This window comes from Xiphophorus hellerii, chromosome 5, assembly GCF_003331165.1.
Source record: "Xiphophorus hellerii strain 12219 chromosome 5, Xiphophorus_hellerii-4.1, whole genome shotgun sequence".
NCBI classification, from domain to species: Eukaryota; Metazoa; Chordata; class Actinopteri; order Cyprinodontiformes; family Poeciliidae; genus Xiphophorus; species Xiphophorus hellerii.
In genome coordinates, this window is record NC_045676.1 from 3,300,187 (window position 1) to 3,315,936 (window position 15,750).

Sequence of the window (15,750 nt, forward strand, 5' to 3'; positions counted from 1 at the left end):
AAATAAAGTTTTATTGTATACAGAGTCAAAACCAAAAGATATAACATGTAATAAATTATTTAAGTGCTTTTATTTACCATAAAGCCTGCAGTTATTCCTACAATTGCCTCAAACACTAAATATATTCTCAGTGGAAACTATTTTAGGACAATACAGAAGCACATTCTCAGTCATCCAGTCATAGACACTGTTGGGAGTACAGCCAATCAGCACCAAGGAAAATAAATGGCCCAGATTTCCTTAATTCTGGGAGATCGGCCGATACTTACCTACCTCTGCAAGAATGTGAACACTGTATTCGGCCAGATAATTACAATTGATGCACTTCTAGTTTTGTGTACGCTGTAAAAACACAATATTTTACAAAGTATTTTTGGTCCAGTTTCTAGTGCAAGTATCTTAATCCACTTGAAACAAGACAAAACTGTCTTACAAGTAACTTTTCAGCAAGATATAGAAGCTTGTTTGAAGTCAGTAATTCTTTAATATTGACTTTAAAAAGTATTATTTCTACTATATTTTCATCAATAACAATATATTTTTTCTATATTTAGGCCTGTCACGATAAACGATAAATCGATTAATCGTACGATAAATTAAAACTATCGACGTCATTTTAATTATCGGCATTATCGTCTCTTCCGGCCGTTTTCTCTTTCTGTTAATGACACTGAATGAAAAAAGGCTCAACTCCGGTGCTCTCCACTGATCCTCCCTTCCTCATTTCCTTAGTGTAAAGCCCAACGCATGTCGGCCCATTTTCAAAACCTGAGAGACCACACATGAGCCGACAGAAATCCTTGGTATAACGGTTCGAACCTGCCGTGTGGTTTCCAACAATGGGCACAAAATAATGGCTACAAGTCCAGTGAACTAATTTTAAAACCAGGCATTAATCAATGCTTTACTACAATCTACCTGCAATGCATGTGGCTAGTGTCAGCGTAAAGTCCTGACTGAATGAAAATCATTATAACCTATTTATGTCACGTTAACGAAGAACAGCTGAAAAGTTACCGGGTTTATCAACTGCGGTAGCAATTTCGCTCCAACTCCTCCCCTTGTCATTTATATATTCTTTGCACGAAATGTTGAATAAACATTAATGTTGTTTCCACATATCATCTCCGATGTCCGCTGGACTTCGGGTTGCGCCGTGTCAGCTGTTTGGGATTCCCCTCCGTAATTTCCCCTGAGAAAGTGCGGAGGAGAATCCGCGCTTTCTGATTGGCTACCTGTCACATTCACCAGGCTCCCAGTCGGGGAAAAACCCCTGATTTAGATCGGAGCGGCAACGATGATCTACCGCAGGGGTGCTTAAACGTTTTGATACCAAGATCTACTTTTTCTCTCACCAGCCGGCTGAGATCTACCTCATGACACGAAGACATAAAAATTGTATATTAAACTCTATTGACTTATGTTATATGCAAATATACATCAGTTATAGCAGAAATAATAAAGTGATAGAAAACCTAATGCAGTATATTTCTTCCTCAGTGAGATTCTCCTACCGTTTTACACTCTCTCTCTTTCTTTGTCGTTAAGCACACCCGTTGCCGTGGCAACCGCCTGCGCCCCGCAAGCGGAGCAGCTATTACGTTAAAAACGTAACATTCAGTCCGTTACGATGTCAAGTTTCCAGGCTTGATATTTATTTCTCGATTATTAATCAGCCCCCTGAACACAGCGACGGTGGGTTAGCTAATTTAAACTCCTGCTCTGCTAGTCGGTCTTTGAGTCGCCTTTTTTTTTAATGGAACTGAAACGCACTGAATTGCGCAACACCTTGTTGAAACAATAATTACTGAGAATATAAATTTTAACAGGTTTTTTTTTAATTATTATTATTCTTTAATGAAGCTACAAACGTTTAGGATCTTAGTGAATATTTTGATAAGCGCGTCAGAAGAGGAAGTTCTGGTCTCATCATCCTGGCGGCGTTCAGTTTGTCACCTGCTGCCGAGATCAACTGAAAACCTTCCCGTGATCGACGTATTGAGTCCCCTGATCTACCGTAACACACCAAACACTACAGGATGATCGGTTACGAAATCGTAAGTGACAATCTTAGAACGGCCGGCGTTCTAAGATTGTCTTAAGGGGAAAAATAGGGGCAAAAATCATGTAGTGTGAACTATTGCATCAGGTAGTCGTTGTGCCCATTTTCTCTATTTAAATCTAATTATTACTGACGGGCAACATAGTATACAGACTTCATAATCTGCACTCTTTTGGTTGAATGCAGTATTTATTTCCACTTTGGCTTTATGTTGTTTAGTTTTTATTCAAGTAAATTTTTTGTTAATGGAGACTGAGAATCCATTTTATTTTTGTTTTTGGTTGTTTTGTTTATTTTGTTTATCAGTTCCAGTGTTTAGTGTTCTTTTGAAAATAAAGTGTATCTAACTTTGGCAGGAAATCGCATGCATTATTACGTCATTTCCATTAAATCAGTGTAAAAAGGTCTTCAAACAATATTATCGTTTATCGCAATAATTTTTGAGACAATTAATCGTTCAGCAAAATTTGTTATCGTGACAGGCCTATCTATATTATAAGTGAAATAATTTACCATCAACATTAGGGAATTATTGATTAATTGAATTATTAGGGAATTATTGACTTAAAAGAAGCTCCTATATTTGCAATATAAACTAGAAGTAAAGCTCTTGGTAAGATTTTGTATTTTGCAGTGATGTTTCTATCCCCAATATTTGCTAATAAACAATAAACAGTCACAACAACTGAACATTATGACATTAAGAGCTTTTAACTAAACATCTGGTGACAATGTAGAAATGGGGTTGAAATCATGATTCATTCTGGTTTCATTCATTTAAAACTGATGTTCAGTCTCTCTACTTGCTTTATTCTATCAACAAGCATTCCTAAATCAAATCCCTGCTTTCTAGCTGAAGAGCCGTCGTTAACTAGCAGGCGATATTTCACTGAAGATGATGAGTCGTTCCTGCTGTTTTCCCAGGGTTGGAGTTTACATGAAGAGGAGAAAGCGGGGCTGATCTGAGGCTTCAACAGAATCGTCTCCCTCCAACTGGCCCTCGCTCTCTACGCCTCTTCAGACTGCTGCTCATTTCCTCTCCTTTCTTCAGCATGCTGTGCTGGGGGAACGCCAGGGATGGGCAGCTGGGCATCGGTGCGGAGAGGAACCCCGCGTTTGAGCCCAGGAGCTGCCATGTGTTCAGCGGGCGGGGACTGAAGGAGGTCGTGTGCGGAGGGCAGCACACGCTGTTCCTGCTGCACGACGGCAGCGTTTACACGTGTGGCTCCAACAGTTGCGGACAGCTGGGCCACAACAGAGATGGGACGTCCCCAGGTAAGCTTTTGTTCTGCAGCTTCAGTGCTTTAAGGTGCATCATCCTGCAGAGAGAAACTGTGGCGAGGCAGCAAAGCAATCTGAAGAATGTGGGAAAACATGGAGAGAAGCAAAAATTTTTATTTATTCATGGGCCTGTCACAATAAACTGTAAATCAATTAATTGCATAATAAATTAAAACAAGCTCAATAATCTCCATTTGCGCGATTTATCAGTTTTCTTTTTTCCCCTTTATTTCTACCAAAATCTGGATTACCAAAGTCTTCAGTGTGGTCTCAACTGGTCCTTTTTTTGAAGGACAATTTTGTTTATAGAAAGTTCATAATTCACTTTATTTGTTGTTTCAGTTGTTTTGTTTATTTTTGGATATTTAAAAAGTTCCAGTGTTAAATGTTTGTTAGGAGTTAAAGTTTGAGACGGTGTACTTGCATTACTATGCCATGATCATCATATTACATGAAAATCGTCTCAAAACAACAACATTATTGTTTACCGCAATAACGCCTGGGAAAATCTTTTGTCCTGCAAAATTTGTGGACAACTAGGCCTAGTCATGGATGAAAGTGTGTGGTGCAAACTAAAAAATTCTTTCATATATAATTTACCTCCTGGGAATGTAGGTGTATTTAAAGCCACACCCAAACTCACAGTAGACTTTAGTTAGTGCTGCAGACTACTGAGAAAGTTTGGAAATTTCCATGAAAACTGTGAAGGAACCCTGAAGCACTATGTGTACAGGCATGTCGGAGAGCCTATTGGGCAATCCAGGCTGGAATCAGTGAAAGCTTTCCTATCTGCAGCAGAAACTGGAGTGGTAGGCTGTATTATAATAGTAGTACATTATTATTATTATAAATTACACAGAATTTCTTTTTGAACATCAGAAGCTATTACATATTTAGGATTCATCCAGTTCTGCTAAACTTCTTTGTTAAAGTCTGCAGCTGAAAACCACACAGGAAACACAGAGTAACTGCTTGTAATTATCTGTTCTGCTTTTCTTCTCATTTGCTGAACTTCCTGCTTCTACTTCTGAGTGAATAGCAACGCTCTGGAACAGTTTAAATGCATCCATCATAGTTTTTATAGAACAATCTTCTAGCAGCAGGATTTCTAAATTCCTCACATGGGTTGGGTTTATGAGGGAGCGCAAAAGGGCTGTTGGACAGGCTTAACGTTTTGGTTTGTTTGGGAGGATTTAGCATGTCTATTTATTGTTCTTCAAGTTCAAATTAAAATACTTCTACATTTTCCAATGACTTTAACTGTATGGAATTTATAGTGTTAAAGTTTTGTCTTTTTAACTTTTGTAATTCTTTGTTTACACTGAAGCGATTTCACAGGACTGCTGATTTCACAGTTCTTGAGTTTCTTTCAAGCTGCAGAATGTAGCTTTTATAAAAAGATTTATTTTTAAAACTGTCACCATGTCGTGGAATCAAAATATGAACAGATAATCTGTCTAAAGATTGATCTCATCCACGTCCTCTCTGAGCTACTATTGCCATCTGAAGAAATTCACCGCTCCAAGTCAAAAGGAACCAATCAGTCAAAAGGCGGGTCTTAGCGCTGTCAATCATCACGGTGGACACGCTGCTAAATGTGGTAATTGTGGAGAAACAACTTACTGTTCGAGGAAAAACAATTTATCTGCTGTCATTGGTGGCTATGCTAGCTAGCTTTAGCCTTAACGCACATGAGCATTATTGACAGCGCTACGTCTCCTGGCCCTGATTGATTGTTTCTAGATAGCGCTGGGAGAAAGCAGAGGAGCTGACTGCTGCATTGCTGTGACTGCCATACAGTTACCTAAAAAAGAAATATTAAATCATTTTTAAAATCATTTTTATTGTTATCACAGTAGCTCATAAGGTAGACAAAATTTTAAGTCTATGTAGGCCAACACTAATGTGACGGGGTTCTATTATGACTTGGTCAAACATAAATGACTGGCCAAGGCCGTAGATCACTTTAGTGAAATTTATTAAGCTTTTCTTCAGGTGAACAAATCGAAGAGGTGCAGAACATGTACAAAGGACGTTCAAGGCAGGTTAAAAAACAGACTAACAGCAGTACCTTAAATGCAAGAGTCCATCACCTTCAGTGTGACTTCTCAGGAGTCTAGCCACAGACTGACTCCCTGTGGCGTAGAGCCCTGCTTAAAGCCACAAGCTCGGCCCACAGAAAGACCAAACAAGCAAAAACAATTAATAATTACTTCTAACTCAAGTAAACTCTTAAATTAAACAAAGTAATAAATACCAAGGGAAAAAAGAGAGAAAATATATAAATAAATAAACTTGTGATCAAAAATACAATACTCAATTTAATAGAAAACACTCAGTACGTTCCGATGACATCACTACGTCATCACGTGACTCCCTCCCGGCGCACAAACAACCCTCCTTGAAAATAGACCCGGGAAAATGTTTGAAGCTGAAAATAATAAGTTAGGATGGATATGTTAACTGAAGCAGGAACACCGCATGTGCACCCACGATGAACCGCGTCAGTTTAAGCTGCAAAAAAAAGTAAGTTAGCGATTGTGCATGTTTGTGTGTATGCGTGTGCGAGTGCTCGCATGCTGACACGGACTCATAACTAAGCCCCGGCTCGTGACGGCTCCTCCATCACAGCTAATTAGGAATATTTTGCTTTTTAAATTTTTTTTAATTACTGAATAAAAAAAAAACTAAGCCACAATTTCAGAATGTAATCATATAAGTAGTGCCCAGACCATGACTGTAGGTTGCTTGTAGTCTGATGAGACTCTGTTCTCCCCACAGAGCTGGTTGGGGCTCTGGATACCCAGAAGATAACGATGGTGTCATGTGGCCGGGCGCATTCGATGGCCATCAATGAGCAGGGTCAGGTGTTTGCATGGGGAGCCGGAGAAGGCGGGCAGCTCGGCCTGGGGACAGTGGAGGCGGCCGTTCGAATCCCGAGGTGACCCGGTGGCACATCAGTGACAGACTGAAGCTTCTGCAAAACAAAAATCAATCAATCAATTAATCAAGTTTGTTTTATAGAACATTCCATCAACGTGGCAGTTCAAAGTGCCTTCCATCATAAAAACAGAAAAACCCATACAGCTAATGATTCAGAAAACCAGGAACAAACATTGGACTTTGATGCGTGCCGTCACCAAAACCGTCAATGATTTGATGATTGGTCAACGTTTCTTTTATTAAGGTTCAAAACCAACTCTAATCAGTGTTTTGCAGTTTTCTGTAAGTTTGTTCTAGATTTGTATTACATAGAAGCTGAATGGTGGTTCTCCATGTTTGGTTTTGGTTCTGGGGATGCAGAGCAGAACCAGAACCAACAGACCTAAATGGTCTGAAAGGTTGATACAATAGAAGATCTTTAATGCATTGTGGTGCTAGCTAAACTGTTCAGTGACTTATAAACTGACTTTGTAATTGTCTTTATGTGTCTCTGAAAGTTCAGGTCCGAGTCCATCACTACACCCTGGTTTTGGGTCTGGTTTCTGGTTTTTAGTTGTAATAACTGAAATGTACATTAACTTAATCATTTTGTTGTTTAATATCAGAAATCTTAAAAAAAAAAAAAACAACTAATTTTGAGCTGTTTAAAAGCTCAAATTTACAGTTTAAATCTTTCTATTTAAGAGAATATCTTGAAAAGGACACAAAGAATAGAACAGAAACATCTGTTCATCGTCCCGTAGTGAGGAAATTCTGGTGTAACAGCAGCAAAGTGACAGGTAATTGGAGCGTGCAGATTCATGCAAAGATAAATATATAAAAATCATAATTTAGAATCTCATACTGTACAAAAAGGCAAAATTTAAACATAAAATGCTGCTTAGTTATTAAAAATAATATTTCAGTCTATAGAAATGTGCAAATTAGTAGGATAATTTTAAAAAATGTACAAAACGTTGCAAGTGTATTTGTGCTTTAAAAGAGATTATTTACAATAAGTGACAATAAAACTGTGCAAATAACAGAAAGGATGTGAACACTGGTTATAGAGTTTAACAATTCCTTCTTCATTTGGAAATTTCTACTTTGCACTTAGTTGTTACTGCTTTATTTGTGTGTTTTTATTGATTTGGGTTTTGAGTTATTTCACCTTTTAACACCCCTATTTTTAGTGTTGAATTGTTTTACTGACATTCTTTCACTTGCCTTTATTTTCACTCTTAAAAAAAGATATGAAGCAAAAGATATGAATTGTATTTTTGTCCTTGTTTGTTCCAGGTTGGTCAAAAGGCTTTGTGACCACAGCATCTCCCAAGTGATGTGTGGAAACCAGCACTGTATCGCACTTTCTAGAGGTGGGAAAAAATGTGTCTCCATAGCAGCAAAACCTGCATATTCCTACTGCTTGTTGTCAAATTACCTCCCAAATTTATTTTTAGCACATTTGTCAGAGTAATTTCCAAATTATTGATGGTGTCATCGACAAAGAGAGAGATTGGCATGATGTAATGTTGGGATTTGAATTTGACCAGAAAACCAAACAGCATATCAGCAAAAGCAGCTTAAGTTGTCAAAACACAGCAAATCCACAACAAAATGGCTGAAAAAGACAAGAATGAATGTTTGGTAATGGCCCAGTCAAAGCCCAGGCCTTAGCATAAATGTGGTGGGAGCTTTAGAGCAGTTCAGGAATAAAAAGGTTTGGTATTTGGTGTTTTTGGACAGTGATAACTTTAGAAACTAGCAAAAGCTACATTATTTTTATGATATTCTATAAAGTAGAATATATGTTCTCTTGCACCATAACTGTATAAATTAGTTGTTTTAATGTTTTCTACTAGTAGAACTTGATAAAAAATTTAATTGAATTAATTGCAGGTTGTGTAATTCATTAATTGCAATTAATCACATTTTAATCTAAGCCCTATATTGACAAAATAAGCAACATTTTTAATTCAAAAGCTCTTTCTACTGCTAAATCATTTAATAATTTAATAAGATGTGAGCTAAAAAACAACAATATTTAATGTTTTGAATCTGTAATTTAGGTTATTTAACCATCAGAATGGTGCAAAGGAACTTCTTTAGAAATGTGGACTGTGGACGCTAACGTTAGCATTAGCGTCCACGTTAGCTTCCATGCGCTAAACATGCGCTGCTGCTACATGTTTAGCATTGAGATGCTCTTTTAGGCTTGAGTAGCTTTAGTCGGCTAACTCTTTTTAGCACAACCTGAACACAACAATAGCCTTTTCCAGCATCCAATCAGATTCTTTTTAGAAGCAGAAATTAACTCCCAGTGGGCCAAGCGAAGTGGCTTTGTCGTCCATCGCTGCTGTTAGCAGATGTCGCTTGTGCGTCCGATTTCCTGGAGTACCAGAAACACGCAAACAAAAAAGTTCAGGCTGGAACATTTGTACGTATCTGTGTAACTAATTAATGAAAATGAATGCGTTAAAGTCCTGCCTTAATGTTTACATTGATGAAATTGTTGTGTTTTCCTCATTAGATGGTCAGCTGTTCACTTGGGGTCAGAACACCAGCGGCCAGCTGGGTCTGGGTAAAGGAGAGCCAAGCAAACTGACGCCTCATCCCCTAAAGTCCCTGGCAGGGATTCCTCTGGCTCAGATAACTGCTGGAGGAGACCACAGTTTTGCCCTCTCCCTGTCAGGAGCCGTCTTCGGATGGGGCAAAAACAGGGCGGGGCAACTTGGACTGAATGACAAACAAGGTATTAATCAGCTGGTTACAAAAAGCCATTGATGAAAACAGATGAGTGAACCAGACAGTGGAGTGTTTTTGGTCCTGAAGCTAAGATGGAGAATCAGATTTCTCTTCCTTTGATTTCCTTCTCTGCTGTCTGCTAACTTTTCACAACTGTACCGTTTCTCCAGATCGAGCCGTTCCGTGTCACATCAAGTTTCTGAGATCACAAAAAGTCGTTTATATCAGCTGTGGAGATGAGCACACTGCGGCCCTCACAAAGGTAAAAAATCCCTCACATGTCCAGAAACTCAAATGTTTCACAAATAAAAGAAGAGAAATGATGAAATACTTTGGTTCCCAGACTTAGACTTTGTCTAAACCATCTGTCTGGTCATCCATCCAACCATTCATCCATCCATCTATCCATCCATCCATCCAACCATCCATTCATCCATCCCTCACTCACTCACTCACTCACTCACTCACTCACTCACTCACTCACTCACTCACTCACTCACTCACTCACTCACTCACTCACTCACTCACTCACTCACTCACTCACTCACTCACTCACTCACTCACTCACTCACTCACTCACTCACTCACTCACTCACTCACTCACCTTTAAAGCTCAGAAACAGACTTTGACTAAATAGTCTAGTTCAGGATTTTTGTGTTTTTCAAACGGCAATAAAAAAAATCAGTTCTTTCTGTTCTTTTTGTTCTTTCTGTTCATTCTGTTCCTGGCAGGACGGAGGCCTGTTTACGTTTGGCGACGGCTCATGGGGTCAGCTGGGTCACGGCTCCACCAACAATGAGCTTCTACCGAGGCGGGTTCTGGAGCTGATGGGCACTGAGGTTTCCCAGATCGCCTGTGGCAGGTACTGTCAGTTTAAAACCACTTCAGGGTTTTCATCAGTTATGAGTGTAAATCTGTTGCCACCAGACACAACAACCAGAGATTAAGCTGTTCAGCTTATATTGTCATTATACGTGTTTCCCAAACTTCTCAGTGTCCATCTCAAGAAAAATCAGCAACAGAGAAATCTGACCCTGATAAATGATTAGAATCATCCAACCGTACCGGGTGGCGCTGTGAACTGGAGCACAAGCTAGCTCCAAGCTAGCTGCAAGCTGGCTCCAAGCTGGCTCCAAGCTGGCTCCAAGCTAGCTCCAAGTTGGCTCCAAGCTGGCTCCAAGCTAGCTCCAAGCTAGCTGCAAGCTAGCTCCAAGCTGGCTCCAAGCTAGCTGCAAGCTAGCTCCAAGCTGGCTCCAAGCTGGCTCCAAGCTGGCTCCAAGCTGGCTCCAAGCTAGCTGCAAGCTGGCTCCAAGCTAGCTGCAAGCTGGCTCTAAGCTGGCTCCAAGCTAGCTCCAAGCTAGCCGTAACACCGGCTAGCTTCCACCACAGAGTCTTCCACCACTCTGTACATCTACACAAAAAATAAAACAATAATTATAAATTAAATCTTTTTTAGGATTGCTTATTTTACTGTTTAAGTAGATTTGTTTTAATTATTTATTGTGAGATGTCTATTATTATGAAATAATAGACATCTCACAATAAAACTTTACTAAAGAACACTATAGCCAAAGAAAATTTAACTTTAGATTTTTTTAAATTATAGTGAATTATCTCCTATAAGCTTTTACAGATTTCTACTTATGTTTAGGGCAGCACATTTAAAGAAAAATGTGTGATAATGTGTTAATATTGGTTAAAGATGTCTTGCGATACACAAACAAATAAGCAAACATCGTTGATTCCAGAGCAGAAATAAATAATAACAAACATAGACCAGAAATAACGAGTAGTTTTCCATGTAGTTATTTGTAATTTTACATTTGGACAGGCTTGGTCATTTATTATTACAAGTATGGATGTGCTAACATTGGATTTTGATATTTGCCAAAATTTTAATATCATTGCATCATTATTTGTAATGGTAATTTACGTTAGTAATCACAGTGGTTTTACTAGCATTCTATTAGTATGTAAAGCGTTTCAACTGCTTTACATCTTAGGGGATTTTCTTAAGGGATTTTCTGTCACCTCTTAAGGGATTTTATTTTTATTTTTCTGAATATTGAAGCTGATATTTAAATTTTTTTGTTGAGGCACCACACTCTGGCCTTAGTCCCGTCGTCCAGCATGGTTTATGCATTCGGCTGCAACAGCCACGGCCAGCTGGGCACGGGAATCCTGGGGGATTCAAGAAGCCCGTTTCCCGTCAAGTCCAGCTTCCTGACTGGAAACCTGCAGAGAAGAGGTGAGAAAACACGAGGTTTGTCTCTATTCTCAGACAAACTGCTCTGCTGAACACTTTTGTGTGCTTACGGATGGTTGCCATAGCGACGAGGAAAGTGAAGAGAAAATCCACTTCTTTTCTTTTTCTTTTGCAAACACTAAGTCTGGTTTTGTTCCTAATTTCTTTGCAGTATATTTTCCTTCCAAACAAATAGTTTTACAAGAAGCTCTAAAGTTGTTTCTATCAATAGTTCTCTAGGTTTTCTGAAGGCCTTTAAAAACATTTAATTCAACAGGTTTTTATTTTTTAACATTCAGGTTGAATGGAAACGCTGACTTCTCTAATTTACTTTCACCTCGACTTTTCTGATATGGGTTGTTTACAAAGACAGATTTCCAAACTGTTGACTAAACAGTCTTTCGTTTTGAGGAAATTGTTACTACACAAACAAAGCCTCCCTTTGCCTGTTTGATTTATCTGAAATGAACCAAAAATATCACATTGTTCGCAAAGAATGATTTCTGGAAGATTTGAGACTCAAGAAAATATATTTTTTTAAATGGACAAACCTTTAAAGAAACTCATCAGATTTAATTTTGGTTTGTTTTAGTAGTTTGAATCACTCTTATCAAATGTTAAGTTTCTCTTTTGTTTCTTTTTTCCATCAGATTCAAAGCAATATACAGTTGTAAAAATCATATGTGGAGGAGACCACAGTTTCTTATTGTACTCCAATGAACAGGTATGCCATTTCAGATCTCATTTCTCCTAAAACTTGTTTCTTCAAAAAATAACTCTTTCATCTGTAATTATTGATACTGTGAGTTGGTTCAATCCTGTGTAACATAAAAAGCATGTCTCATGATGTTTATACTTCTTGTTGCTCAAATGTGAGCTCAAAAGACTAAGATATAAATCGCAGTTTGTCCAGTGAGGAGAATAAAGTCAAAAGAAACAATTTGATTTAATAAAATAATCTGCAGATTTTGGCAGGCATAAAAAAAAAAAACTAAAGCAGAACACTTTCAGTTTATTTTGTTTATTCACTCACACAATTTAATGAATTCCATGATGAACTTACAATGTACTGTATTATCAGTATGTTGGTTACTTTATTTTATTTTTCTGTGCAGACAAAACAGTCCAGTTTCTGTTTGTATTTAAGGCCATGAATATTTCACACCATTATGTATAAACATGGTAGTGCAGATAATACATTTCTTGAGAGCCCTTAAAAACATTGAAAAAATGTATGTTGGTCCTGAAATATGACAATATGTTTTTATAACCAAGTTTAGATGCATCCTATTTAAGCTTTTCAGACAGGAGTGGGTCACCTTTTGCTCAATGAACATTATTATGTTCAGTGTTTCACCACAAGGTGGTAGTAGTCTCTATGACTTAACTTTGTCATTTGCATGAACTATGCAGTATGTTCTTTGAAAAAATGATCAGATATTTTCACTGTTACCTGGTTAGAGCTCATCAGGGTCCTGTTTCCCTTTTGTTGTGTTTAATATGGTTTTTCTTCTTCTTGTTCTCGGCAGAGTTCTGCTGCCACAGAGGACTTCAGAGTGGTTAATGTCAGTAAAAGCCTCGCCCCGATCAACTACGAACAGTTAAACTCATGGAGATTAAAAATGATGTACAACACAGACTCTGCTGTTGCAAAGTAAGTGGGAACATGAACGGCTAACTGCTTGAAAAATTCTGAATAGTGCAGCCAACTTATATTTTAATTTATATTAAATAACAAAGGCATGTTTAGCATTTTTTAAGTTTTATTCCTGCAATATTTGCATTCAGTTTCCACAAAGGACGGTAAGGGCAAACAATACGTTCTTTAGATCTGTTTTTCATGTGTTTATGTTGAAATCTATGTGCTTATTTTTATTTTTATTTTTTACATAACTTTCCATCCCACAGAAATAATAATCTGTAACTAGATTTACAATAAAAAACTTGTTGAGATCTACAGTCTTTGTCAGTATATCAGCATTGTTTACAAGTATCAACATTTGAATTCAACCAGAGAAATAGATTTCTGTTTTTAAAACACCAAGGCATAAAATAATAAAAGCATGACTATCAAAAGCAGTGGTAGTTAAAGCTCTTTTGCAGAGCTCTTAGTTCACAGTGACTTTCTTTGTTAGGTTGCTCTTGCTATTTTCTTTTTGCTAAATGTTATATTCATCTTTATTTTAAATCCTAAAAATAGAAATAAATGGTGGTTCTTTAAAATGACAACAAATGTCTGAAAGTAGGCATTTATCTGAAATTAGAAGCTCTCTTTTATTTATTTATGTATTTATTTATTCAAAAAAGTTGTTTGACATTTGTGACTCTAAGCAAGTTGTTTTTGGATGGCCTGAGAATAAAAGTTAATCCTTAGGTTGTAAAGGTTGCAAATCTCCTTATAAAAAAAGAAACATTTTATTTGTGATTTGACTAAATTGTAGTTTTTTTTGTACACATCATTTAAAAAAGCGTATTTGTCTGTTTCTGCAGTGACATTGTGATCCAGCTCTCCTCCACAGCCTGTTGGAACGCCAGCTTCCTGGACCAAAGGTAAACTAACTTTATCCGGAACAAGGCGACTCAGTTTACCACTTTTTATAAAAGACAAACACTCGCTTCACTTTACTGCATATGAATATCTTCATAATCTCAAGATTCTTACAGCAAGAAGAGAGTAGAGTTAAATTCGGTACAGAATTTCTTGATGTTTATATAAAACTCAACAATCCTATATCAGATAAATTAAAAAGCAAATACTTTTATTTGCAGTTGAAAGTTTTTATGCTGAGGTGTTCCATCCAGTTTCTTGTCCATGTTGGAAGAATTACATGTTAGTTACTACACTGACAAAGTATTTATTCCAAACTCAAGTTATTTTTATCTTATATTAAACAGAGATTAGTTTCATTGCTGTTTCTTTATTTGTATAAAAATAGCTTTTAGATTGGGCTGAATCTGCTGGTATTCCCTGCTGCTCTTCACCGCTTTACTCACTTTACTCGTTTCTAAGTGCCCTAATTAAAGTCCGTTATGTTTTTAGGAGGTGCATTATTGCAAACATATAATAGCTTCTTCCACTTGTTTACTACTGCAAAATCCTTTTAAACTGATAAATAAAAACTACATTATTCCTTTAACATGTGTTTCCTTACAAATACAGTTAGTGAAGAATCTCACCAAATTGGATTTTGATTGGTGGCACTGCTGATAAATTGTCCCAGAAGTTATTGTGATAAATGATAATATTGTTGTTTTCAGACCATTTTAAAGTAATACAAAGGTATACCTCCTCAAAGATAAATAAACTTTCATTTCTATTGAACATTTAACACTGGAACTGGAAAGCATTTTATATATATCCAAAATAAATGAGCAAAACAACAGAAACGACAAATAAAAGGGATCAGTAAGTCTGTGCAAGCAAAATTTTATATTAAAAAGATAAGCTAGTTGAGGCCAAAGTAACAGATTGAAGATTCTATCATCCAGTTTTTGGTAGAAAGAGAGAAATGATAAACCAAGTTGGTTTTAAATGCGATTAATTGATTTATTGTTTATTGAGAAAGATAAGAAGCTTTTGGGTTTGAATCTCACGTTTTTATGTTCTCTTCAAGCACTTGTGGGTGCACAAGTACACAAGTGCACTCCCACAGTCTCAAACCATGACTTTTAGGTTTATTGGTCTCTACATTGCCCTTAGATGTGAGAGTTATTTATGCTGTATGTTCCTCTGTTGCAAGCTAAATTAGAACATGAAACGCTACGTTCTGCTTCCCCACAGATCACTGGGGTCAATGCATATCTTCTTATTATGTGTAAACAAAACAGCTGTTCATTGGACTGAACACTGCATACTTTTACTCATCTTACAGAACCTTATTCAGCAAAGAAAAAGTGAGAATGTAGTGGGGAAAGATGTTATCTGGTTTAGTTTGAGGACGATTTGTGCTCCTTCTTCCCTGTGAACCTGAGTGGAGGTCATGGTTCTCTAAGGCTGACCTATCAGCAGTTTACTTATCAAGTTCTGGGAAAGAGCTCAGGAGGTCAGCAGGGTGGAAAGCAGACCTCTGCGGGTTCATGAGGCCAACAATACTCTGCAGGGATTACAGGTCGGGTTTCTCTGCTGATTCACAGCTGGTTTATAAAAGATGGACACCAGCCGGTTGCTTCACACCTCCGGCTCATCTACACTTAATTATTTCACAAATTTTGCATTCTTTAACAATTTTATTATTAATACTCTGTCTTTGGTAGTTGGTACATCACTCAACTTTCTGAAGGTTAATTGCAAAGTTTTGAAAAATCAAAATTGTGAGGGAAAGAATACATTATGGTATTACCTGCAGGGGATTCAGAAGAGTAGAGCTTCAAATAGCACTATCTAAGTGAAACCCTTCAGCCTTCTTTTTATTGTATTAGTTTTACCCAGAATTTGCTTTAAAGCTGTTCATTTATTGGCTAAGAGTTTGCCCAATTTTTCACCTTGCACTTTTA

At 37.4% G+C, this 15,750-nt stretch overlaps 1 protein-coding gene across 2 annotated transcripts in view; it reads left to right on the forward strand.

The window, feature by feature from the left end:
• Positions 1-15,750, forward strand: part of herc3 (HECT and RLD domain containing E3 ubiquitin protein ligase 3) — a 34,168-nt gene that overhangs the window by 1,039 nt on the left and 17,379 nt on the right. For both annotated transcript variants that reach the window (XM_032562590.1, XM_032562591.1), the window contains exons 2-11: positions 2,987-3,337; positions 6,125-6,284; positions 7,565-7,641; positions 8,796-9,017; positions 9,181-9,272; positions 9,743-9,873; positions 11,108-11,259; positions 11,907-11,980; positions 12,786-12,910; positions 13,747-13,806. In XM_032562590.1, coding sequence (XP_032418481.1) covers positions 3,115-3,337; positions 6,125-6,284; positions 7,565-7,641; positions 8,796-9,017; positions 9,181-9,272; positions 9,743-9,873; positions 11,108-11,259; positions 11,907-11,980; positions 12,786-12,910; positions 13,747-13,806 — 1,316 coding nt within the window. In that variant the 5' untranslated portion in view covers positions 2,987-3,114. The remainder of the gene's footprint in view (positions 1-2,986; positions 3,338-6,124; positions 6,285-7,564; positions 7,642-8,795; positions 9,018-9,180; positions 9,273-9,742; positions 9,874-11,107; positions 11,260-11,906; positions 11,981-12,785; positions 12,911-13,746; positions 13,807-15,750) is intronic.